Source organism: Dermacentor albipictus, chromosome 7, assembly GCF_038994185.2.
Source record: "Dermacentor albipictus isolate Rhodes 1998 colony chromosome 7, USDA_Dalb.pri_finalv2, whole genome shotgun sequence".
NCBI classification, from domain to species: Eukaryota; Metazoa; Arthropoda; class Arachnida; order Ixodida; family Ixodidae; genus Dermacentor; species Dermacentor albipictus.
Window position 1 is genome coordinate 138,602,149 of NC_091827.1, and position 26,290 is coordinate 138,628,438.

The following is a 26,290-nucleotide window of genomic DNA, read 5'->3' on the forward strand; positions in this document are numbered from 1 at the left end:
TAAAGCTGTCTCAGCTGCAACTGCGTCCGTAAAACCATAAAATACCAAATTGTTGCGTCGTTCCCTATTTTTAACGTCGTCAATGTTTTTGTTAATTGTCATCAGTGTCTCGTGATCCTGGCGCTGCTGAACTTCAATAGCTGTTAAAGCAGCACTCATGGCATCACTTTTCGCGGCTTTAAGTTCCAACGAAAGAAAACGAGCTTTCAAATCTGTAACATCAAGAGTGAGCTTATTCTGTTTTTCTTCCATGGACGTTAGTTTTGCAATGATAGCATTTAGCCCTTCAAGCAACCTCGCAAGCAGTTGTTCAGTAGGCCCTGGATTTATTTCTATATCTCCTCCACACAATAATAAAAGCAGCAGGTAGAAGGCGGGTCTCCAAAAAAGAAAAACATTTCGTTTGTTTGGTGCCTTTTTCTGGGCATTTCCGGTTGGACAAGAGCATAGTGTGGTAAACAAAGTTTGGGGAGGAACTGGCAAAACAAGATATTGCCGCTTTAGACAATTAATAACAGGACCCACCTGCGTAACGAGAAGTGCCGCCACGATGAATTTGTAGCCGTAAGACACCGCTGTTGGCGCCCGGTGCACAGTGTTGCGCACTCGAAGTAAAAGAAAGTCCGTATTCGGTTGATACTTGGCCCGTCAAGAAATGCTCGCTTGACGAACATTGCAGTGCCTCGGTCACATTCATCAAGCACACCTCTTCATCCGATGTGGGCACTGTGGGGGCTACTGCAAGCGATATGCTGGATCTGACGACCTGCGTAACCAGAAGAAAACCGGTAAGCGCTCCCGCCATGCCGCCGCTTCCACGCCCCATCAGTATGATGAGATTGAGAGAAATTAGGTGCCGCACCGCAGTGCTCCAGTCATCATTTGCACACGCAATACGTGAGCGGAACAACTTACCTAATACTGCTGTTACCGCGTCCAGTGAGTCGTTTGCCGCCTTACGAAAGCGGCATTTGCATGAAACGCCGCCATGATGCAGAAGTGTTAACCTACGCCCACTCCACCTTTTATCTTGTCTCATTTTACTTTGACTGACACGCGCCGTGTGACTGCTGCTGATACTGATGGTCGATTATTTGTAGAGCTTTCCGAGTTTTTTTGTTTATTTTGTAATATACCCCGATACAATAATTCCCCTCTGGGCGCATGCGGTGATGTTCTTGAAGAAAGAGAGACAAAAAGCTTTATCAATATCAGTGCAGTGGTTGCCGACAAAAATGATCTGCAGCCAAGTCCCAAGGCAAACAAGGAAGTACGCGTCAAAAAGAACCACACTTGCCGCCGCTACTACTAAGGTGCCTATGTATGCATTGGAAGCGTCATCAACGTTATTAGGATTCATTGGAGTACAAAAACCAATTTAAGAGCGGATAGCTATGCAGCATAGCAATGCGATATGTTACGAAAACGACTCAGTAAGCGCTGTCTTTACAGCCGGCATGACTATCGGAAAAACTGCGTGTGGCTCACGTAACATTTTTGGTGTTGCACCACTGCTGCCATCGATTCTTTTAAGCCCGTTAATTGGCACCGGCACCAGCCGCGGTAGGCAATGGCGTTGCACTGCTGAGCTCGAGGTCGGATCCGGCCCGGCCACGGCGGCCGCATTTCGATGTGAGCGTAATGCAGAAATGCTCGTGCACATGAGTATAAGTGAACGTTACTGTGACGTGCCTCGTAATCAGGTCTTAGGTTTTGCACCTAAAACACCACGATTTATTTTGTTTAACGTTGCCAGAACGCTAGTAGCCGGTACGCTGAAGGTGCAGAGGGTACTTACCCCAAACCACGGGACATCCTGGAGCTGAGGACGTAAGGCATTCCTTTGAATACGCAGCTAATTACTGCCCGTTTCCAGAATCGAATATAAAGAAGAATTTTAAAAATCATATGGAGCCGGCGTCACATGTTATTCACTGTGCAATACATAAGCTCTACCTTGCACAATTAAGCTAGTGTGTGTCAACATTCGACAAAGCTTTATTGCAAGTAGCATTTCCACATAGAACACTTGAGTTTCAAATGACGTCAGTGTGATATTTCATTTTCCATTTGCTCCATGTTGTTTCAGAACACTGCAGCGAATCTGCACAGCCCTCCCATAGATGCCACTTGTGGCATTTGTACTGAAGACCGCAGCGATGATTCAAGCCAAAACAGCTCTAGCCTTGCAGAAATATGTGCTGGTGCGAATACGAGTGGAACTGCCAGTTCCGTGTAAGAAGAGGAAACTAGCCAAGCTACAAGTGAAACAGATGTTTTTTGTGATGAAGATGCAACAAGCTTCAGTGGCAGTGAACTCAACTTTGCTTTTGACTTCAGCTCTGATTGTGACCCTGTTCAAGAAACAGATGAAATGGACAGCAATGACGGAGGAAGTCCACAGATCCATGATGCCGAAGGAAGTGGTAGTCAAGCTGCAGGAGATCATGATTTCGTTAAGTATTTTGGAAAACTCGGACAGGAAATCCTAACTTATCATGCAAAAGCAAAAGCGCAAGCTTTCCTGCTTGTGCTTACATTCATTGTCATTGCAGGACTGACATGGATAAAAATTAGAGGACTTCTAACTTTGATCAAAGAACTGTTTGAGAAGAAGATTGTCCCATGCGCTACCTAATTCCCGAGAAAGCTGTGGAAGAGAAAGAAAGAAGCGTTGAGGGTGTACTTATGTTGTCAAGCCTGCCATAAATATCTTGGACTATCTTGCAATGCCAAAAACAAGTCCAGTGTCACCTGTGATTCATGTGGTGGAGAAAAGAGGCTTCAAGAGTTAATGCGTTCTGGGAGTTTCTTTTTGATGTTTAATTTGATACAGCAGCCGCTTGGACACTCTCAAAACAAGTTGGCTGATCCGTCCACACTAACTTACAGAATCTGTCATCAGGGCCTCTAGTGCCAAGCGCTTCTTCTGATATCACCGATGGAAGTCTGTTCTGTAGTGTAAGAAAGCAGGTAAACATGGCATGGAGTAACGTCACATTGACTTTCAACAGTGATGGGGCACCTGTGTTTGATTCCAGCAAGAGCATGATTTGGCCAGTTCAAGTAAGGATAAACGAGCCGCCAGTTTTGATGCGGTGGCAAAATGTGCTCATCTCTGGGCTGTGGTTCTCAAGGACCCATGCACCTATGCATCTTTTCGTGACACAGTTTGTTGAAGAAGTCACGAATGTTGGAACTACGCTACGCTACGCTCACTACGCTACGCTCACGGTGCACACGCTCCAATATCGCGTGCACCTGACGACCCCCGCGGTTTCGAGCACTCCGAGCCGCCATGCGTGCAGGGCACCGCGTCTGCGCCTGCTCCGGCCCGCTCCATGTGCCGACGCGCAGCTGCGCGCGTACGCGCCCCGCCAGCCCCAGGTTAGGGGAAGGCGAGACCGCGCGCGCAGCAAGGGAGACCCTAGGCAAAGCTCTCTAGAAGCCATAAAGAACATTTATTAAGCTGGGACTCAATACGAACACCCATTTAAACATCACGTCCGAATCTGAAGCTAATTAAGACACAAAACATGACCAAATGGTCGCCGGTAGCCGCTAACTGCGCACCGCGACAGAGAGAGAAACAAATAACCCAGCAGTAAGAGGCTGCCTATCCTGCGGTCAGCGCCTGCCATGGCGCGCCCCATAGCAGAGAAAATAGAAAGAAACGACGCACGGAGGCACGATCGGAAGACGCCGACTCAGGACATCGAGACGATGGAAGAGTGCGCGCCGAGACCGCGACGAGCCGAAGTAACCATCGGCCGGCGGCAGACAAAGGGGGGCCGGCAGAGAGGAACACGTACTACGCACCTTCCGACGCCCCGGTGTGGTCTCCCCGGGCGCCGTGTTGCACGTGGGTACCCGGAGCGAACGCAAGCGGGACCTGAATCCCGCCAAAATATCGGCCAATGGGGAATGCCTGTTGAAATTCCCGTGGGCGGGGTGTCAGCGGAGCGTCAGTGTTTTATGAGCCGCTGCCACCCCGTCCAGGCAAGGAGGAGAGGAGCCCCCGGAAACACAACGCAATGACCCCCACACAACCACCGCGAGAGCCCGAAACCCCACAGATTATAATTGACAGAAGTGTAGTGTTAGTGCACTCGTGAGTTGCAAGCAAGGCGCTTTAGCTAGGGTGGGAACGAGTGCTTGTGTAGATTTGTATAAACATTCTCTTTTTCGCTTCACACATTATCGTCACTTGTATCTTTATATTATTTGCGACATTATTATAAATACTATTTGTATCAGATGCGACACGATGGGAAGTCAGCAACAGAGCACATTTATTAACAAGACGAGGCAGGTATATATGATACCCTGCATGATAAGCACGTGTAGTCTTTATCTGTAGTTCATTCGCATGGTGCTGGTGGCGCATTCACTCGCATGGCAGGTGAGCCTTGCACGATACATCACCCTACGCACACATAACAGTTTATGCTACTTGATTAAAGTTGCTATCGTAGCGTAGTCGATAGTAACTTTAATCCTCAGGAAGTGTCACCGGTTGCGTCGTAACCTTCTGCCATCTTCCTTAGCTACCTCCTACGACCTTGCTGCGGCTGGCCCTAGCACCTGTGCGTTGCGTGTCCATGACTTGTCTTTGATCCTTACGACATCGCCTTTCTTGAGTGCTGGTAGGCATCGGCCCCGAGCTTCGGGCGGCTTGTGTTTAGTCACGAGAATACTTGAGTGTTGGCTGACGTCAGGAAGTCTCGCGCGTAGGCGTCTTCCCTGCAGGAGTCCACTCGGTGAGCGACCGCCTTCGAGAGGGCATGAACGGTAGCCCAAGCCAAAAATCCTGTTTCGTTTCCCTAGACTTTTTCATAATTCATTTTACAATTTGAATGCCTTTCTCGGCGAGGCCGTTGGACTGGGGGAAATATAGCCTTGGATTCACATGATGGAAGTCCTATCTAGAAGCAAAAAGTGCGAATTTATGAGACGAAAACTGAGGACCATTATCGCTACAAACTTCTACTTGAATACCATATCTGGAAAAAATGGCACTCAGTTTTTCGATGACAGGTTTGGTGGAAGAGTCGACCAGTTTTTCGACTTCTGGAAAATTGGACAACGTGTGAAAGACACAGAGGCATGAACTTCCACCTTGCTGGAAGATGTCGACTCCCACTCTGCATCATGCATAAAATATGGAGGCCCTAATACTAGAGGTTCGCTTTGCTGCACGTAAACATACTGGCGGAAAGCTGCACAGCTTTGTAGCATCCTTTCGATGTTAGTGTTACGACCTGGCCAGAAAACCAAACGTCGAGCTTTTGCCTTTGACTTGTTTGCACCCAAATGCCCTTCATGAATGCGTTCGAGCATTTCTGTCCTCAATGGCTTTGGTAATATTACCTTGCATCCTTTAAACAGAATGTTTCCGACAAGAATTAACTCGGATTCGAAGGCTTTGAAATTGCCTGCGAGTCTTCCCTTGCCGTTTAGGTAGTTGATAACAACTTTCGACTCAGCATCAGCTGCAGTTTCCCTCGCTAGGCAATCCGTTGACGTTTTACATACCAAATCCGAGACGATGCTTGTTGCGTGGATTTCTACATCCTCGCTGGATCCAGTGGTATCCCGAGCTGCAGCTGGCGATGATTTTGAGAGCATGTCAGCCAGGAGCACCTTTTTGCCTGGCGGAAAATGAAGGTCATAGTCATGTGTGCGCATCGCAGAAAAAAACGTTGAAGTCGTGGCGGCATGTCACCAATCGCTTTTGAAGCGATAGCGATTAACGGGCGGTGGTAGGTCTCAATAAGAATCCTGCGACCATATACCAACTGGTGAAATTTTTCGCAGCCAAATGTAGTGCCCATTGCTTCTTTCTCTATCTTGGAATATCTTTGTTCTGCGGCAGTCATAGCACGAGATGCGTAGGCAACCGGCCGGCAATCGTCGCCATAACGCTGCAAAAGTGCAGCCCCTTGACCGAATTTTGAAGCATCTGCAGAGGTTGTTGTTTTTCTAGACAGGTCAAAGGTAGCAAGCAACCGTGGTTTGTTAAATGCTCGCAAATAACTGCCCATTCGTGAGCATGCTGCTGAGTCCAATAAATAATTGTGCCTTTCTTTAAAAGATTGCGTAGAAGGTTCATTTTATTGGCCAGGTGAGGTATAAACTTGCCGAAGTAATCTGCTACGCCTAGCATCCGGTGCACTACCGCCTTGTCTGCCGGGTGATGCATTTCGCCCAGTAGTGTGCTCAGCCAAGGGTTTGGCTTTACGCTATATTGAGGAATGACATCACCCGAGAATTCGATTTCAGTCAGCCTGAACTTGCATTTGTCAGCATTGAATGTCAATCCAGCCTGCCTGGCCAACTGCAAAGCATGGCGGAGGCGCGCATCATGCTCGATTTCAGTAGCTCCCAGATTAAGATGTCATCTATGTACACGTGCACTCCGGTGGCGCGGTCACAGATTCCACTCATTGCCTTCTGGAATACTTCTGGTGCTGAAGCTATTCCGAACGGGAGCCTTGGAAAGCAGTAACGCCGAAATCGTGTGCCGAAAGTGCAGATATTTGACGTTGCATTGTCTAGAAGGATTTGGTGGAAGCCGGAGTTTGCATCAAGGCGCAGTACAGTTGAAGTACAGAAGTACAGAAGTACAGTTGGCCCGTGCCAACTGTACTTCTATATCTACTCGTTTCGGCATTTGATAATGCTCCTGCTTTAGGCAGTCACTGATGTTTCGAGGATCCAGACACGCGCGCACCTTTCCGCTGTTTTTCTGACGATGATTAGAGGACTACCCTAGTCTGTCGGTTCGTCGACCTTCTCGATGATGTCGCTGCTTTCCATCCGATCTAGCTCCTCCCGGAGTGGTTCTCTAAGTGCCAGTGGTACCCGTCGCACTGGCATTACTACTGGTGTTGCATCCTTGCGCAAGACCATGTGGTACTCTCGTTGCAAGCAGCCGGTTCACCGAAATAAATCCGGAAATTCGTTCAGGATGTAAGCGGTGCCGTTCTTGCTTACAGTGTCCACTGTGCGTGACACCAGTCCCAGCGTTTCACTTGCGATTAGTCCGAGGATTGCCGGGTTACTCTTATTTACAATGGAAAAGGAAACACTGGCGGACCAATGGTTCACAGCAACTTGCACAGTCGCTACGCCGATGTGCTTAATGACACCACCGCTATACGACCGAAGGACTGCATTACTTCGTTTTAGGTTGATGTCTCCCTTGCATCTTTTGTACATAGAGTAGGGCAACAAATTGACCTGGGATTCTGTGTAAACTGTGAGCACTACCGTTTCACCCACAACTTCTGGCTTAATCGTCCAGTCTTCTCTGCTGCTGACGTTGCAGATTTTTACATCCAGAACACTGAAGTCGTCACAGTCTTCGTGAACCTCATCTACTCGTTCACGGCAGCACAGCGCGAAATGATTCTTTCGTTCCCACACAAAGCATGTCTTTCCGAAGGCCGGGCGCCTTGCTTGCGCATGAGACCGATTGCATTTGGTTTAACTGTACTTTTGCGATTTTTTAACCACAGCAATTTGGCTGTCTGTCTGCCACCACGCTTCATTCTGTAGGGCAGATAATTCCGCTGCACGGCATGTTTGTACAGCTTGGAGGAGCGTGAGGTCCTTCTCTTTGAACATCTTTTTGCGCAGCTTGTCGTTGTTTGTACCGAAAACAATTTGGTCACGGATTAAAGATTCAGTCAAGGGCTCGAAGTTACAGCTGCGTGCCTCTCTTTTGAGGTCACGCAGCAGATGCTAGAAAGTTTCGCCTTCTACTTGTGTTCTCGAGCGGAACAAGTATCTCTTAAAAGCTCTCTCTGTAGACCTTGGCGGTATTCAGCGAACTTGCTTGCTACGATCTAACTTTGCTTTCTTTCTTCCGCGAAAAAAGCAAATTTATTGAATTCCTCGAGTGCGTCATCTCCCGCAAAGCCCAGCAGAAGCGCGGTCTTTACGGCTGGAGTCCTCGGTTCCTTCGCTGCTGCCGTTGCCTCCAAGAACAGTTCAAACTTCTCTTTGAATTGCTCCCAATTTTTTGCGATGTATCCGGATAGCAGCAGGGCGTCAGGTAGCTTAAGTAGTTCGATCCTTGGCGAGCAATTGATCCATCCTGCCCGAACTTTCCGTAGTTTTTCTCAGTTGCTGCTTGCTGTCCGGGTATTCAGGTGTGTGCGTCACGAAGCGACGCGACCACTTCTGACACCATGTATCAGATGCGACACGATGGGAAGTCAGCAACAAAGCACGTTTGTTAACAAGACGAGGTAGATATATATAGTATCCTGCATGATAAGCACGTGCAGTCTGTATCGGTAGATCAGTCGCATGGTGGTAGCGGCACATGCGGTCGCATGTAAGGTGAGCCTTGCACGATTGCTTATGTGTATTTGCATAAACATTTCCTTTTTCGCTTTACACATTATCGTCACTTTGTATTGTATACAATTTACTACATTATTATAAATATTATTAAGTACATAGGAAAGTTTCCGCTTGCCAGGTTTGTTCAGAGGACCTCGAGCACAGTAGTAGGATATTTAAACCACTACGTATCAGATGCATCACGTGCAATGTATCAGATGCGACGCGATGGGAAGTCAGCAACAAAGCACGTTTATTAATAAGACCAGGTACCCTGCATGATAAGCACGTGTAGTCTTTATTTGTAGCTCATTCGCATGGATGTAGCCGTGCATGCACTTGCATGGCAGGTGAGCCTTGCACGATATTTATGTGGATCTGAATAAACATTCTCTTTTTCGTTTTACACATTATCGTCACTTTGTATTTTACATAATTTACTAGATTATTATAAATATAATTAAATACGTACGAAAGTTTCCGCTTGCCAGATTTGATCAGAGGACCTCGAGCACAGTAGCAGGATATTTAAAGTACGACACCACTGATATGTCCTTTGGCAAGGCCCATAGAACACCCTTTGGGATTTCTCTTGGGCAAGTAGGCGTACTGAGACACTTGGCGAATTTTAGATTTCGCCGTCCATCTCTGGGTCAACGAATTGACAACCGATTACACATACAGTAGACTTCCGATAATTCAAACTAGAGGGGGGCCCCAAAATTTTGTTTGAATTATCAGATGCAGCTATGAATATGTCTCGGGGGAACACATCAGCTTATACTGTAAGAAAATATTCATTTAATCATATATTGAAAATAAATTACAAATTCGTGACGGCTCTCTTGCAGCAAGCGACTTTAAAACAAAAATTTTTTTCTTCCAGCAATGACAGCTTTTCTGCTTATGGTTTTTACCGCTTTAAGAAGCGTAGACGGGTAGTTGGCTTTATTTTCATATGAACGCAAATGTTCAGCTTGAAGTGACTAAAGCAGCTCATATTTCCGATATGGACAAGCAAGAAGTATGAATGAATAGCTTTAACCGAATGGTGCAGTTTGAACGAATTGACTTCAGTACATTTGAAACATAGTGGGCCAACCAAAGATTATAGATTTGTTGTAATGAACTGAGAGTACCAAATATCAGTTTCAATTATGAGTTTACTGTACTGTCACCAGGTGTCATATGCCCAGCTGTAGTTTCGTCTCGATTCGAGCTGGTTCTGTTTGATCACGCTGACAGTCACACGAGCCGCTTGCCCCAGTGTTTGTGTTGTCTGATGACGGCAGTGAAATGCTTGCATAGTTGCATGCAGCATTAGGTGGGCATGGTAAATTTCATTGGAGGACCACTAGAAACACAGAGGAAAACATAAAAGCACATGGCAGTGCAGGCGACCTTGAGACTAGGGCCTGCCCGTGTCTTTCTCGCAACGGCTACCTAAAACCAGCGTCGCTTGACAGGATGGAAATGAATGAATGTTTATTGTTTAGTGGCGCAAGGGCCAAAGAGCGCCATGACTGATAATGTTGTGTTAAGCGCTGATTTGTGAGTTGCAATTGTGGGATGTGACATGGCTGTAAAGAGGCCTAAAATTAATCCGTATCATAGAAGCGTAAAATGATATATAGTATAAAATTATGATAGTGATACATGTAGTTGTCTATGGATAAAGTACGCATGATGAGTGATCAAGGAGCTAAAATGCAAGAATATGGATATAGCACATATGCCTCCGGGAGGCCTTTGGGCCCAAAGGCTGGGAGGCAGGTGCTTTCTCTTAATGCAGTTACCGCAGCATAAACCTCAGTTGAGAGGCTGTGCTATGAATTTCCCGGTGATATAACATGAAAACTATGTACATCTTTAAAAAATTCTAACAAGGGTTGATATTTAAAGAGCGGCTCTATAGCCGCTCATTAGAGGATGAAGTGGAATTTGTTGCCGGTGTGGTAATGGAAAATGCTTTTTCCTATTATCGTCTAATTCAGTGCATTGCAACAAGATGTGAAGCACGGTAAGTGGCTCACCACATTTATCCCACATGGGTAATCACCACCGGACAAGAGGTATGCGTGCCTGCTGTATGTGTGTCCTATCCTGAGTCTGCAAAGTGTTACTTCTCTATGGCGGTTTTTTCATACAGGCGGCCAGTTGCCAAGATACGGCTTGATAACATGTAGTTTATTTTCTGTTTCTTTATCCCACAAGCGCTGCCAGAACGCCCTTAGTTTTTTTTTTTTATTGAGGGCTTGAGGTCCATTACAGGGACAGTCGTGGAAGTGTTGGAAGCGTTCGCGTGGACGGATGTAGCTAGCTGGTCAGCCAACACGTTTCCTTCTATCTCTCGGTGCCCCGGCACCCAGCGTACGACAAGACCGCACTGGTATGGGTCGAGCAATTTGTGACTCGAGGAAGTGTAGTCGGCGACAGTTAATCATTTTTTTTCGAATACTTCGCAGAGGCAACTTGTTAGTGCTATGGGTCTGAAACTTGATACAGAGGAAGGATCCTTACCTTGCGGACGCATATGTTGTGCATAATGCTGAGTAAAGAGATAGAATTACAGGGTTCTGATATTTCCTGACAGTTTTCAAAGCATTTGCGACGCTCAAAGAGTCTGTGTATGAAACTGCATTTGGGATACTAAATTATTTAATGTGTTTAACGGAAGTCCATATCGCGTGGGCCTCTGCTGTGAAAATACTTGTGTTAGGGTGCAGAACACCGTCATCCGAAAAGGATGGACCGACCGCTGCGGAAGATACGCCAGAATGACACTTCGATGCGTCTGTAAAGAATTCAGGAGAAGAGTATTTGTGCTGTACCTCGCGGAAGTAGATTCGTATATGCGCGACAGGCGCGTGCTTTGTAACAGCTACGAAAGGTGTATCACAGTATATTGGTTGCCACTGCCACGGCGGGGGCCGTATAGCAGGGGACATAAGGCGGCATTCAAGCAGTGGAACCCTTGTTTCTTCAGCCATGTCTCTAACACGCATGGAGAAAGGCTGTGCCACTGTGGGCCGGTTGCGGAAAAGTTGACAACTGGACAAATAGTTTATGGTGTAATACGCGGGGTGCTGACTATTTCCGTTTACTCTAAGAAACTACATGAAAGGCGAATATGTTCTCTGCAGATGAAGTGACCACTCATCCGATTCAACGTAAAGGCTTTCCACTGGGCTTGTTCTAAAGGCGCCTGTGGACAGGCAAATTCCTAAGCGGTGGACAGGGTCTAGCATCTTTAGAGCAGTTGGAGTAGCCGACTGGCAAACTATGGCTCCATAGTCTAGTCGTGTGCGTATGAGGCTTTTGTACAAGTTCATGAGACATTTTCCATCACTGCCCCAGGTTGTGCGTGAGAACACCTTTAAGATATTCATTGTTTTCATACATTTGTGTTTAAGATACTTTATGTGCTGTATAAAGGCTAATTTCGCGTCTAAAATTACGCCTAAAAATTTATGTTCCCTGTTTACAGGCAGAGGCTCATCATGCAACACAATTGCAGGATCAGGGTTCAGGTCTCTTTTTCTAGAGAAAATGACACAGGTGCTTTTTTGTGGGTTCAGTCTGAACCCGTTCTCGCCAGCCCATTTGGAGACCTTGTTAAGCAAAGCTGGACCTATCGCTGACAGATTGCCAGCGAACTTGATTCAAATTTTATCTGCATAACGTCAACATATGTTGAATAAAAGATGTTATGTGGTATGTGTACACGAAGAGAATTCATTTTTACTGTAAAGAGCGTGCAGCTGAGTACCCCGCCCTGCGGCCCTCCAGTTTCCTGTACAAATTTCCGTCACAAAACATTGCCCACTCGAACACGGAATGTGCGCTTAGCCACATACCTTCCGATAACATTGAGCATATTACCACGTATACCTAAGTGTGAGAGGTCTCTCAATATTCCAAACCACCACGTACTATCATAAGCTTTCTCCATATCAAGGAATACGGATAAGAAAAACTTCTTATGGACAATAGCTTCACGGATACGTGCCTCGATGCGTATAAGATGGTCACAGGTAGATCGACCCTCCCGAAACCCACACTGGTATGGGTCGAGCAATTTGTTTGACTCGAGGAAGTGTAGTAGGCGACAGTTAATAATTTTTTCGAATACTTCGCAGAGGCAACTTGTTAGTGCTATGGGTCTGAAACTTGATACAGAGGAAGGATCCTTACCGTGCTTCAGAAATGGAATTATAATAGCCTCCTTCCAAACAGCGGGGATCTCGCCGGAAAACCATATAACGTTGTAAAGGTAAAGGAGGCCTTTCTGTGTTTCGTATGGCAGTTCTTTTAACATCTCATTTACTATTTATTTTACTTATTTTAGTTATTTATTGACAAAATACTGCAGACCGGATCGGTCCAAGCAGGAGAGGGTACATACATTTGTTAGCAAGCACTATGCCTTAGGATCAGCAACAATGGGGAAGTTATAATGTACATCCAGAAAATATAATAGCAAAACTAAACAGGGTTACAAAGCAAATACAGTTTGTGTGAGTGCGTGCCCCGAACACAGGTACATAGGCAGAAAAGCACACGACGCACAGTTAATAAGTAATCATCATTTCTAACCATACACATAGATACTTATATACAGTCTCTCAAGAAGTTGAAGAAAGGAGAGGTGAGTCATGAGGCAGGAAATTCCAGTCGGATATTGTTTTAAGGATAAATGAAAAATGAAGAAATTCGTGCGGCCAAATATTGGCTTGATGTTATGGCTATGTTTATGTCGTGATCGAGGGTCTGGGTGTGTCCCTTTCAAAGTAATCCTGAGGCTGAATGCCTAGTTTTTGAAAATACAAGGAGTGAAAAAAGCGCAGCCGGGCAGCCTTTCTTCTTTCAGCCAATGGCTCAAGGGCTGCCTCTTGTAACATGACGGACGGAGAGTCCCTTCGCTTATAGCGGTTATATATAAACCTTACTGCTAATCTCTGGATTTTTTCTAGTTTATCTATGTTGATTGTGGTGTGTGGGTCCCATACTATGCTGGCGTATTCAAGAGTAGGTCTAACAATTGATTTGCAAGCTTGAATCTAAGTACGCTTGAAGAATTGCCTAATTTATATTTTAAGAAACCTAGCTTTTTCCTTGCAGAGGAGCAGATGTTGGAGATATGGGATGACCATTTAAGATCAGATGTTAAAGTCACGCCCAGGTATCTGTATTCTTCCCCTTGACTAATTATGTTGTCCCCAATGACATACGTCAATTTCATTTTGTTGATCTTATTCGTAGCACATAAATAAACGGTTTTTGCAAGGAGCTGTAAGTTCGAATTTAGGACAAGTTGATCGGATACAGAATGAATGCTTTTGAAGATGATGCAGTCATCGGCGAATAACCTGGCCGACGTGCTTAGTTCCAGAATACCTAACAGGTCGCTAATATATATGATGTTACGGGAAGGAAGAAGCGTTCGTCTATTTACACGTGGCTTTTAATGGCTGAGCCAACAAGCGTAGAGCAGCGATGATGCTAAACTCTTCTTCGTCGTCTCTAAGACCACCATCAGCGTAGTCTTCTTTCCACATTACCGAGAAAGGTAAGGTTTGAGACGGCTAACGTGGATGATGTCAGAGAGAGGTGAAGGCACCATGGCATCCAGCGGAGACACTTCATACGTGACAGGGGTCACCTGGCGAAGGATGCGGTAAGGGCCATGGTATCGCGAGAGGAATTTCTCCGAAAGACCAACACGCCGAGCTGGATACCAGACTAGCACAAGGGCACCTGGTTCATAATGCACGTCGTGATGGCGCTGGTCGTAACGGCACTTCTGGCGTGTCTGTGAAGCAGAAAGACGAAAGCGGGCAGTCTGGCGTGCTTGGGTCGCTGTGGTTATGACGTCCCGAGTGTACTCTGTCGGCGAATCGAGAGTGGTCGAGAGGAGTGTCTCGAAAGGCAAAGTTGGCTCACGGCCGAAGAGGAGATAGAAGGGGGAATAGCCAGCTGTGTCGTGGCGCGAGGAATTGTAGGCGAACGTGACAAATGGTAGAGCAATGTCCCAGTCGCGATGATCGGAGGAAACATACATTGCGAGCATGTCAGTTAATGTGCGGTTCAGGCGTTCGGTAAGACCATTAGTTTGAGGATGGTAAGCGGTAGTAAGTTTGTGTTTAGTAGCACATGACCGAAGTAGCTCGTCTATGACTTTGGAAAGAAAGTATCTGCCGCGATCGGTGAGAAGTTGACGAGGTGCACCGTGGTGCAAGATAACGTCGTGAACCAAGAAATCAGCGACGTCTGTAGCGCAGCTGTTCGGTAGGGCTCTAGTAATGGCATAGCGAGTTGTATAGTCCGTAGCGACGGCAATCCACCTATTTTCGTCATTCGACATAGGGAATGGTCCGAGAAGATCAACGCCAACGCGAAAAAAAAGGTCGGCTGGTATATCCAAAGGCTGCAGCAGTCCGGCAGGAGGCACAGCTGGTCTTTTCCGGCGTTGACACGACTCACACGCGGCAACATAGCGGCGAACGGAGCGGTTGAGACGAGGCCAGAAGAACCGTCGCCGAATTCAGTCATAGGTCCACGTAACGCCAAGGTGTCCAGCGGTGGGAACGTCGTGCAGCTGCTGCAGTACAGCCTGTGGCAGATGAGACGGAATGACGGTCAGGAGCTCGGGCCGGTCGGGGTGCATGTTGCGGCGATACAGGATGCCATTTTGTAGCACGAACATGTGAAGGGATGGGTCAGACGGATCAGAAAGCAGGCGTTCGATAATTGGGTGTAACGACTCATCTCGCCGTTGTTCAGCGCCAATGTCTTGCAAGGCAGAGAGCGAAAGAACGCAGATCGGTGCGACATCCACTAAGCCGTCCGGTACATCGACGGGATTTCGAGACAGGCAGTCAGCGTCCTGACGTAGACGACCCGACTTGTAGACCACAGTGTATGTGTATTCCTGCAGCCGTAGGGCCCAGCGACCGAGGCGTCCGGTGGGATCCTTAAGGGAGGAAAGCCAACAAAGGGCGTGGTGGTCGGTTGTAACTGTAAATGGCCGACCATATATATAGGGTCAGAACTTGCCCACCGCCCAAATGAGGGCGAGGCACTCGCGCTCAGTAATCGAGTAATTGCGCTCTGCGGGAGAGAGGAAGCGGCTGGCGTAGGCGATGACGCGGTCGTGCCCACATTGGCGTTGAGCTAAAACTGCACCGATGCCGTAGCCAATAGCGTCAGTACGGAATTCTGTCGGAGCGGAGGCGTCAAAATGGGCGAGAACAGGAGGTGTGGTGAGCATCGTGATGAGCTGCGAGAAAGCAGACGCTTGTTCAGAGCCCCAAAAGAAAGGAACGTCTTTCTTCAGGAGGTCAGTCAGGGGACGGACAACATGGGCGAAATTTTCCACAAAACCGCGGAAGTACGAGCATGGGCCAATAAAGCTGCGAACATCTTTGGCACAAGTCGGTACGGGGAAATTCTGCACAGCGTGAACTTTAGCGGGGTCGGGGCGAATGCCTGATGAATCGACGAGGTGTCCGAGCATACTTATTTGGCGGTGACCGAAGTGCCACTTGGACGAGTTGAGCTGCAAGCCAGCGGTGCGAAAAACAGAAAGAACAGATGAAAGTCTTTCAAGATGAGTCGTAAAAGTGGAAGAGAATACTGTCACGTGGTGGTGACGTTGAATAACACAGTAGCAATACTGTGAACGACAAAACTAACTTTTATTGGGCGAACCTGTGCCCACAAAACAGGCTACACTTATAGCACAACGATAGCGGCGAACACGCTCGGCGATCGTCGAAAATCTGATCAGCGGGTCAAGCGCGTCGGCTTTCATACAGAGTCGTCGAATGTTCCAGACTAATCGTTGGGACCCGCGTGCCTTCCATAAAATTCTACATCATTCGCGTCAGGCGAATAAATCAGCTAACACAAGGTTCGGCGATAACAGACTGCGGATAGAAGCGTCGATAACTTTCCAGAAACTTCGGATACATGCAAGCGCGTCCCGCGCTGTGCGATAAGATTTGTTAGGCGGCGAAACCTGGTCGCCCGATAAATATAAGTACACGTGTCAATACCCCCCTCTTAAAAAGCATCGTCCCGATGCTACAAAGAGAGTGAAACACAAAAGGACACTTATTAAACATAAGTAACAAAACAACGGAAAGAAACAAAGTCCAAATGTGAGTTACGCGAAATCCCAAAGTTCGTCAACGCTGGTGGTACGGCTTGAGCCCCACAACGTGGACAATTTCAGGTCGTGAGCGGCGCCGCTGTGACAGCGAAATGCCGTCTGGCACGACCTCGTAGTCCAGTGCACGAATACGTCGGATGATCTTGTACGGTCCGAAATAGCGACGCAAAAGCTTGTCGCTTAGTCCTCGTCGGCGTATAGGGGTCCAAACCCAAACACGGTCACCGGGCTGGTACTCGACAAAGCGTCGTCGGAGGTTGTAGTGTCGGCTGTCGGTCCACTGCTGGTTCTTGATCCGCAGGCGGGCGAGCTGTCGGGCTTCTTCGGCGCGCTGGAGATAGCTAGCGACGTCAACATTTTCCTCGTCAGTGACGTGAGGCAGCATGGCGTCGAGCGTCGTCGTCGGGTTTCTGCCGTAAACCAGCTTAAATGGCGTGATCTGTGTTGTTTCTTGCACCGCCGTGTTGTACGCAAAGGTTACGTACGGCAGAACCGCGTCCCACGTCTTGTGTTCGACGTCGACGTACATTGCTAGCAAGTCGGCGAGGGTCTTGTTCAGGCGCTCCGTGAGACCATTCGTCTGCGGATGGTAGGCAGTTGTCCTCCTGTGGCTTGTATGGCTGTATTGCAGAATGGTTTGGGTGAGCTCTGCTGTAAAAGCCGTTCCTCTGTCGGTGATGAGGACTTCTGGGGCACCATGTCGCAGCAGGATGTTCTCGACGAAAACTTTCGCCACTTCGGCTGCGCTGCCTTTTGGTAGAGCTTTAGTTTCAGCGAAGCGGGTGAGGTAGTCCGTCGCCACGACGATCCACTTATTCCCGGATGTTGACGTCGGAAACGGCCCCAACAAATCCATTCCAATCTGCTGGAATGGTCGACGAGGAGGTTCGATCGGCTGTAGTAATCCTGCTGGCCTTGTCGGTGGTGTCTTGCGCCGCTGACATTCGCGGCATGTCTTGACGTAACGGGGGACGTCGGCGCTGAGACGCGGCCAGTAATACTTTTCCTGTATCCTCGACAGCGACCGGGAGAATCCGAGGTGCCCAGCTGTTGGGTCGTCGTGTAGGGCGTGCAGAACTTCTGGACGCAGCGCTGATGGTACAACAAGAAGGTAGCTGGCGCGGACTGGTGAGAAGTTCTTCTTCACGAGCAGGTTGTTTTGTAGCGTGAACGAAGACAACCCGCGCTTAAATGCCCTAGGGACAACGTCGGTGTTCCCTTCCAAATACTCGACAAGGCCTTTTAGCTCCGGGTCGGCTCGTGTCTGTTTAGTGAAGTCTTCCGCGCTTATTATCCCAAGGAAGGAGTCGTCGTCCTCGTCGTCTTGCGGCGGGGGATCGATGGGGGCGCGCGATAAGCAGTCGGCGAAGGAGAGTTTTCTTCCGGACTTGTATATTACTGTGACGTCATATTCTTGTAGTCTGAGGCTCCACCGCGCAAGCCGTCCTGAAGGGTCCTATAAGTTAGCTAGCCAACACAATGCGTGATGGTCACTGACGACTTTGAATGGCCTGCCATATAGGTAAGGGCGGAATTTAGCTGCAGCCCAAATGATGGCGAGGCATTCCTTTTCAGTCGTAGAATAGTTGCTTTCCGCTTTTGACAGCGACCGGCTAGCATACGATATCACCCTTTCAAGTCCTTCTTTCCTCTGGGCTAGGACGGCACCGAGGCCTAGGCTACTGGCGTCAGTGTGGATTTCGGTATCGGCGTCTTCGTCGAAATGTGCGAGTACAGGCGGTGACTGCATGCGTCGTTTTAGTTCTTGAAATGCGTCGGCCTGCGGCTTTGCCATTTGAACTCGACATCAGATTTGGTTAGATGCGTTAGCGGCTCAGCGATGCGTGAAAAGTCCTTAACAAAGCGCCTGTAGTAGGCACACATGCCAAGGAATCTACGCACTGCCTACTTGTCGATGGGCTGCGGGAACGTTGCGATGACAGCTGTTTTCTGCGGGTCGGGGCGTACTCCGGATTTGCTGATGACGTGGCCTAGGAACAGAAGCTCGTCGTAAGCGAAGCGGCACTTTTCTGGCTTCAGAGTGAGCCCTGATGATTTGATGGCCTCTAGTACTGTTGCAAGCCGCCTAAGGTGATCGTCGAAATTTCCGGCGAAGACGACGACGTCATCCAAGTAAACAAGACAGGTCTGCCACTTCAATCCTGCTAAAACCGTGTCCATCACGCGCTGGAACGTTGCAGGCGCCGAGCACAGTCCAAATGGCATAACCTTGAATTCATAGAGGCCGTCTGGCGTGATGAAGGCGGTCTTTTCGCGATCCCTTTCGTCGACTTCTATTTGCCAGTAGCCAGACTTGAGGTCCATCGATGAGAAGTATTTAGCATTGCAGAGCCTATCCAATGCGTCGTCTATCCGTGGGAGGGGGTATACGTCATTCTTCGTGATTTTGTTCAGTCGACGATAATCGACGCAGAAACGTAGGGTTCCGTCCTTTTTCTTCACTAAAACAACTGGAGACGCCCACGGGCTTTTGGACGGCTGGATGATGTCGTCGCGCAGCATTTCGTCGACTTGTTGTCTTATAGCTTCGCGTTCTCGCGTCGAAACTCGGTAAGGGCTCTGGCGTAGTGGTCGAGCGCTCTCTTCGGTTATTATGCGATGCTTTGCGACTGGTGTTTGTCGAATCCTTGATGACGTCGAAAAGCAGTCTTTGTATCGTCGAAGCACACTTCTGAGCTGTTGCTGCTTAATCACGGGGAGACTTGGATTTATGTTGAAGTCTGGCTCGGGAATTAAGGTCATCGGGGTAGATGCAACAGAATCCGAGAGGACAAAGGCATCACTGGTTTCGTGAATTTCCTCGATGTATGCGATCGTCGTGCCCTTGTTGATATGCTTGAACTCCTGGCTGAAGTTTGTCAGCAACACTTTCGTGTTTCCTCCGTTCAGTCGAGCGATCCCTCTTGCGACGCAAATTTCACGGTCGAGCAGTAAACGTTGGTCGCCTTCGATGACGCCTTCGACGTCAGCGGGTGTTTCGGTGCCGACCGAAATAACAATGCTGGAGCGAGGCGGGATGCTCACTTGATCTTCGAGCACACTCAAGGCGTGGTGACTACGATGGCTCTCCGGCGGTATCGCTTGATCTTCCGACAGCGTTATTGACTTCGACTTCAGGTCGATGATTGCGCCGTGTTGGTTCAGGAAGTCCATACCGAGAATGACGTCTCGTGAACACCGTTGGAGGATAACGAAGGTGGCAGGGTAAGTCCGGTCATGAATGGTTATTCTTGCCGTGCAGATTCCAGTAGGCGTGATGAGGTGTCCTCCAGCGGTCCGAATTTGAGGGCCTTCCCATGCAGTTTTAACTTTCTTCAACTGCGCGGCGATGGTTCCACTCATGACGGAGTAATCGGCTCCTGTGTCCACTAAAGCGGTGACTGCGTGGCCGTCGAGAAGCACGTCGAGGTCGGTGGTTCTTTGTCTGGCATTGCATTAGGTCTTGGCGTCGGATCACGGCTGCGTCGGGTTGAACTGAAGCTGGAACGTCGCTTCGTCAAATCGACTTTAGTCGGTGTAGTCTTGGCTACCTGACTTTGTCGGGATGGCGGCGTGTCGTTATTATGTCGTCGAGATGGTCTCTTCGTCGTCTTCGTCGTCTTCGTCGGCGGCGGAGGATCTTCGTCAGCTCGACGAACAGCAACCGCACCTCCATCGGTTGCTGCTTTAAGTTTTCCGGATATGGGCTCGCTGACCGGCCCCGGGCTGGGCCAGTGTATGGTCGGCGCTGCGGCGCCAGGTAGCGGCCTGGTGATGGCGAACGCGATGGTCGTCGAGAGCTCCACTGAGTAGCGGCGAGGTAATCGGCGATGTCACGTGGGCGCTCTCCAAGCTGTGGACGCGGCGCGTTGACGGTGAACCCTCTCAGTCCCAAGTCGCGGTATGGGCATCGGCGGTACACATGGCCGGCTTCTCCGCAGTGATAGCAGAGCGGGCGGTGGTCGGGAGCTCTCCAAATGTCCGTCTTCCTCGCGTAGGTGCGCTGGGCGACGGGTGGGCGTGCTGGCGGCGGCGGACGACAGAATTGCGGCGTCACAGGGACCTGGCGCGGTCGCGGAGGGGGGCCTTGACCGCGTGCGACGGCGGCGTAGGTCATCGCTTCCGGCTGGGGCTGTGGTGATTCTGGTTGCACCTCAGGAACTCCAAGCGATCGGTGCACCTCTTCTTTAACGATGTCCGCGATCGAGGCCACTTGAGGCTGCGGCGAAGGCAAGACCTTGCGCAGTTCTTCGCGCACTATGGCCCTAATGGTCTCGCGCAGATCGTCCGTGGCCAGTGATTGAATTCCTGCGTAGTGGGTAGAGCTTGTACGGCGGTTGAATTTCCGGTTCCGCATTTCGAGTGTCTTCTCGATGTTCGTCGCCTCACGAAGAAACTCTTCGACGGTCTTCGGTGGGCTTCTTACCATCCCGGCGAAAAGTTCCTCCTTTACACCACGCATCAGTAGGCGGACTTTCTTCTCCTCAGCCATATCCGGGTCGGCGTGGCGGAACAAACGGCTCATTTCTTCCGTAAAAATGGCAACATTCTCGTTAGGTAGCTGCACTCGGGCTTCCAGCATAGCTTCAGCCCTTTCCTTGCGCACGACGCTTGTAAAGGTGCGTAAGAAGCCGCTACGGAACAGGTCCCACGTTGTCAAGGTCGATTCCCTGTTCTCAAACCAAGTTCTCGCGGTGTCTTCTAAGGCGAAGTAGACATGCCGCAACTTTTCGTCGGAGTCCCAGTTGTTGAATGTTGCGATTCGTTCGCAGGTCTCCAGCCATGATTCCGGGTCTTCAGTCGCTGCTCCACGGAAGGTTGGTGGGCCCCGAGGTTGTTGTAGGATAACAGGGGACGCTGGGGCAGCAATTGGGGTTGTCTTGACCGCGATCTTCTTTGTCGTCTCAAGTAGAAGTCCGTGCTCTGGGGGCAGTCCTTGCAGTCTGCGGCTAGCACGCTAGTCTCGGGCGATGTTGGTTCTGTCCTCGGGCTGCGGGCTTGGGTCGCGGCTTTGTGGGGGCGTTCGGTACATGAACGCACAAGCACCTCCACCAGATGTCACGTGGTGGTGACGTTGAATAACACAGTAGCAATACTGTGAACGACAAAACTAACTTTTATTGGGCGAACCTGTGCCCACAAAACAGGCTACACTTATAGCACAACGATAGCGGCGAACACGCTCGGCGATCGTCGAAAATCTGATCAGCGGGTCAAGCGCGTCGGCTTTTATACAGAGTCGTCGAATGTTCCAGACAAATCGTTGGGACCCGCGTGCCTTCCATAAAATTCTACATCATTCGCGTCAGGCGAATAAATCAGCTAACACAAGGTTCGGCGATAACAGACTGCGGATAGAAGCATCGATAACTTTCCAGAAACTTCGGATACATGCAAGCGCGTCCCGCGCTGTGCGATAATATTTGTTAGGCGGCGAAACCTGGTAGCCCGATAAATATAAGTACACGTGTCAATACGATGACGTCATCCAAGTAGCACAAACAGATGGACCATTTCAAACCACGCAAGTGCATGTCCATCATCCGTTCAAAGGTCGCCGGGGCATTGCACAAGCCAAAAGGCATTGCCCGGAACTGATATAGGCCGTCTGGTGTGACGAATGCGGTCTTTTCACGGTCCATTTCGTCCACGGCAATTTGCCAATATCCAGAGCGAAGGTCTATAGATGAAAAATAAGTGCACCATGGAGACAATCCAGAGCATCGTCAATGCGGGGAAGTGGATACACATCTTTCTTGGTGATCGTGTTTAGATGACGATAGTCAACGCAGAATCGCCAGCTGTTATCCTTCTTTTTGACGAGAACAATAGGGGATGCCCACGGGCTGGAAGAGTTTTCAATAATTCCTTTGGCAAGCATCTTGTCAACCTCGCTCTGGATAACTTGTCGCTCAGAGGGCGACACCCGGTATGGGCGTCTGCGAACAGGTGCTGCATCGCCGGTATTTATCCGATGTGTCACGACCGTAGTTTGACGCGAAGGGCGATCGTTCAGATCGAAAATGTCGGAGTAGGACTCGAGGAGGCCACGGAGCTGTGCGGCTTCTTGGGTTGAGAGGTCCGGTGCAATCATCTTTGTAAAGTCGTCGGTCGGTACTGATGCAGAAGGCGCAGAATGAGCAGTGGTCGAAGACGGGGCAACAGATAGAGCAGAAATGTGGCACTCGTGCGTTGGTGACAACGTGGCAAGAGACATGCCTCGAGGAACTACTTGTGGGCTCTGTCCGAAATTTAGGATGGGAAGACATGTCTGATTGCCCGTAACAGAAACGATGGTGTGTGGGAAGGAGACATTGTAAGAAAGCAGGACTGACGTCGAGGGAGTAAGGACATAGTGTCCGTCAGGTACAGGTGGGCTGGCTAAAACAGGGATGAAGGTTGCTGCAAGAAATGGCAGGCGTATAAAATCCGCGGAAAAAAGTTGAGCTGGAGCTTGAGCCGGAAGGTCAATGGGAACAGGTAGGGGTAGATCAAGTTGTACAACACCGGCGGAACAGTCAATCAGAGCAGAATGGGCAGACAAAAAGTCGAGTCCGAGGATCACATTATGAGGGCGATGTTCAAGCACACTAAACAAAACGGACGTGTGACGAGCGCCGACACTGACACGAGCAGTACACATTCCAAGCACAGCCGGAGTTCCACCATCGGCGACCTGGAGCAGTCGAGTCGGAGCAGGGGTAAGTACTTTTTTCAAGCGCCTTCGAAGCTCCGCACTCATGATGGAAATTTGGGCTCCAGTGTCGATGAGTGCTGTAACGGGCAAACCATCCACGTCCACGTCCAGAAGGTTCCGATTAGTAGGCAGGGTCAGCAGAGGAATTTCAGGCCGGTGTTCTAGAGCAGCGTCACCTCCAGGAGCTGCCCCAGTTAGTTTCCCGTCGGAGAGCGGCGACGGTAAGCTGGGGATGGAGAGCGACGCAGCTGGGGCGAACGGGAGCGGCGACTATGTGGTGATGGCGATCGGCTGGTCGCGGTGGCTCGAGCGTTGTCAGCTGCGTCTTCAACCTCGGTGGAGACTGATGGCGGGCGAGGATTCAGTGGGGAGCGGCGGTAGGCGGGAAAGCTTGGTCGTGAGTGGGCTGGCCAGGAACTTCGACAGTGGCGAGAGATGTGGCCCACACGTCTACAGGAAAAGCAGATGGGTCTATCGTCATGGGTGCGCCATTCGGCCGGGTTGCGATAGCTCGGATATGGACCGTATTGGCCCCGGTGAACAGGGGCAGAGGCAGCAGACGAAGCAAAGTCAGGACGGCTGGCGGAGCAGATGGATGGAAGACCTACATTGGCAAGTTCTTGGCGAATGACTGACTGAATGAGGGACACAAGCGGCCGGGAATCGTCAAAGCACTGCGTGACTGGCGTGGAAGGAGACGCTGCTTCGATTTCTCGCCGAACGATACGCACGACGTTCTCGCTGGAGGTGGACTCACGCGTCGGACCAATGTCTTCGCACGTCGACGAAGCTGCGGTATTAGGTAGACGAGTAAACTGTCGAACTATGTGGCGACTCTTCGGGTCTTCAAAGCGGCGACATTCGTGAATTATCTCATTGACCGTTGTGATGTTCTTATAAACAAGCAGGTTGAACGCGTCGTCCGCGATGCCCTTTAAGACGTGGCTGACCTTGTCTGCCTCTGCCATATTGTTATCTACTTTGCGGCAAAGAGCGAGGACGTCCTGGATATACGCCACGTAAGATTCAGTGGACGTCTGTACACGGGTCCCAAGGTCCTTCTTCGCAGCACGTTGGCGGCCGACGGGTTTGCTGAGCAAATCTCTAAGCTTCTGTTTACACTGGTCCCAACTCGTAATCTCTTCTTCATGTGTTTCGAACCAGACCCGTGCTGTTTTCTTGAGGTAGAATATTATATTAGCCAGCATAAGCGTGTGATCCCACCTGTTGTGTGGGCTGACCCGTTCATAATTCTGCAACCAGTCGTCAACGTCAACGTTGTCAATCCCGGAAAACATGCCTGAGTCGCGAGGCTGGGCCAGGATGACCGTCGGTGGCGACGCCGGGGCCGCGGTGCAACTCTCTCCTTCGGATGACATGGCGGACAGGTTACGTCCGCTGCGGAGCTCCGTCTTGCTCAAGTGATTACCCCGCACCTCCACCAATGATGTTACGGGAAGGAAGAAGCGTTCGTCTATTTACACGTGGCTTTTAATGGCTGAGTCAACAAGCGTAGAGCAGCGATGATGCTAAAATCTTCTTCGTCATCTCTAAGACCACCATCAGCGTCGTCGTCTTTCCACATTACCGACTGTGACAATATTAAATAAAACAGGCCCCAAGACTGAGCCCTGAGGAACACCAGAGTGAACATCTAAGAAGTGGGAGCAGTTGCCATCAATTTCCACATATTGTTTTCTATTTTGTAAATATGACATAACCCAAGCGATGACACAGGAAGGGATACCCATTTCTTTCATTTTGGTTATTAATTTAGAGTGAGGAACCCTATCAAACGCCTTCGAGAAATCCATAAAAATTATATCTACCTGACCACCACTGTCGAGAGTTTTTGTTAGATTATGTACGGTATCAATTAGTTGTGTAGTAGTGGAAAAACGTTGCCAGAAGCCATGTTGCCTGTTACTAATTATTTTATTCGTGTCTAAAAAGGTATTAAGTTATTTGAGTATAATAGCTCTATTAGTTTGCAAGAAATAGAGGTGAGAGATATAGGGCGGTAATTATTGATTTCCGATGAATTTCCTTTCTTTAATACGGGTACAACACGCGCAACACGCCAGTCATGGGGTACGACGCCTGTCTCTACAGATTTTTGAAAGATTACGACAAGAAATCTGGCCAGAATTTCTGCATACCTTTTTAAGAATGCTGCGGGAATGTTGTCAGGGCCGGCTGATTTTTTTGGATCCAATCGCAGTAGAAGTTCGGCAACACCTTCCAAAGAGATGGTAATGGTGCTTGCCCTATCACCAACTGGCGTGTTATCAATCCTTGCATCAGGTCTGGAAAATACGCTTTGAAAATGGAGGTTCAACCTGTCTGCCATTTCCTTTTTGTCCGTGACAACTTCCCCATCAACCATTACTTGGTCTAACTTTTTATTGTCCTTATTCGAAAGGTACTGCCAGAATTTTTGAGGATTTTCTGTTGCAAAACGACCAAGTGTCTCCGAAAAATACCTGTCTCTTGCTTTTTGCAGTCTATGCTTGAGGGAGGCGCTTAATTCTGTAATTAGTGACGCATTTTTATTCTTTTTCTTCCTGCAACGCTCGATCTTCCGTTTTAATTGTATTAGTTCTCGGGTTAAGCAAGGGTTTGTTCTCCCTAGTTTTTTTTACTTTTTGTGGTACAAAGTTTCGTATGCAGTAATCGCAGAGGTACTTAAACCTCGCCCACAACGCATTTACGTCGTCCTCACAAAACGATAAGAGGGCGTCTTGCAGAAAATGCATAATGCGTGGGTTGTCTGCTGCGTCAAAATGCTTTACAGTTTGTAATTTTGGCATGGACGTTCCCAGTTGGCGAGGGAGCATGTAGGTAATGTAGACTAGTTTGTGATCAGAAATGCCCTCGTAAACTTCAGTAATGCAATTTTTTATGCCTGCGGAACATAAAATTAGTTCTAGAATTGAGGAAGCTGAACTAGTTACGCGTGTAGGAGAGTGTAAAGTCTGGACTAGATTATACGCTAACAATATATGAAGTAATACTTCTGAACTATGCGCATCGGGGGGACTAAACTTCATGGTGCCCCAATCAATGTG

At 49.0% G+C, this 26,290-nt stretch overlaps 1 protein-coding gene across 3 annotated transcripts in view; it reads right to left on the reverse strand.

The window, feature by feature from the left end:
• LOC135896892 (uncharacterized) overlaps positions 1-26,290 on the reverse strand; it is a 102,069-nt gene that overhangs the window by 52,142 nt on the left and 23,637 nt on the right. For 2 of the 3 annotated variants that reach the window (XR_010562845.1, XR_010562844.2), the window contains exons 1-2: positions 916-1,067; positions 526-766 (exon numbers count right to left, since the gene is read on the reverse strand). Coding sequence is in view for 1 of the 3 variants with exons in the window: in XM_065425398.2 (XP_065281470.2) it covers positions 526-766 (241 nt within the window). In the remaining 2 variants the exon portion in view is untranslated. Of the gene's footprint in view, positions 1-525; positions 767-915; positions 1,068-26,290 lie in introns of those variants that run through there. The other variant, XM_065425398.2, reaches the window with a different exon arrangement.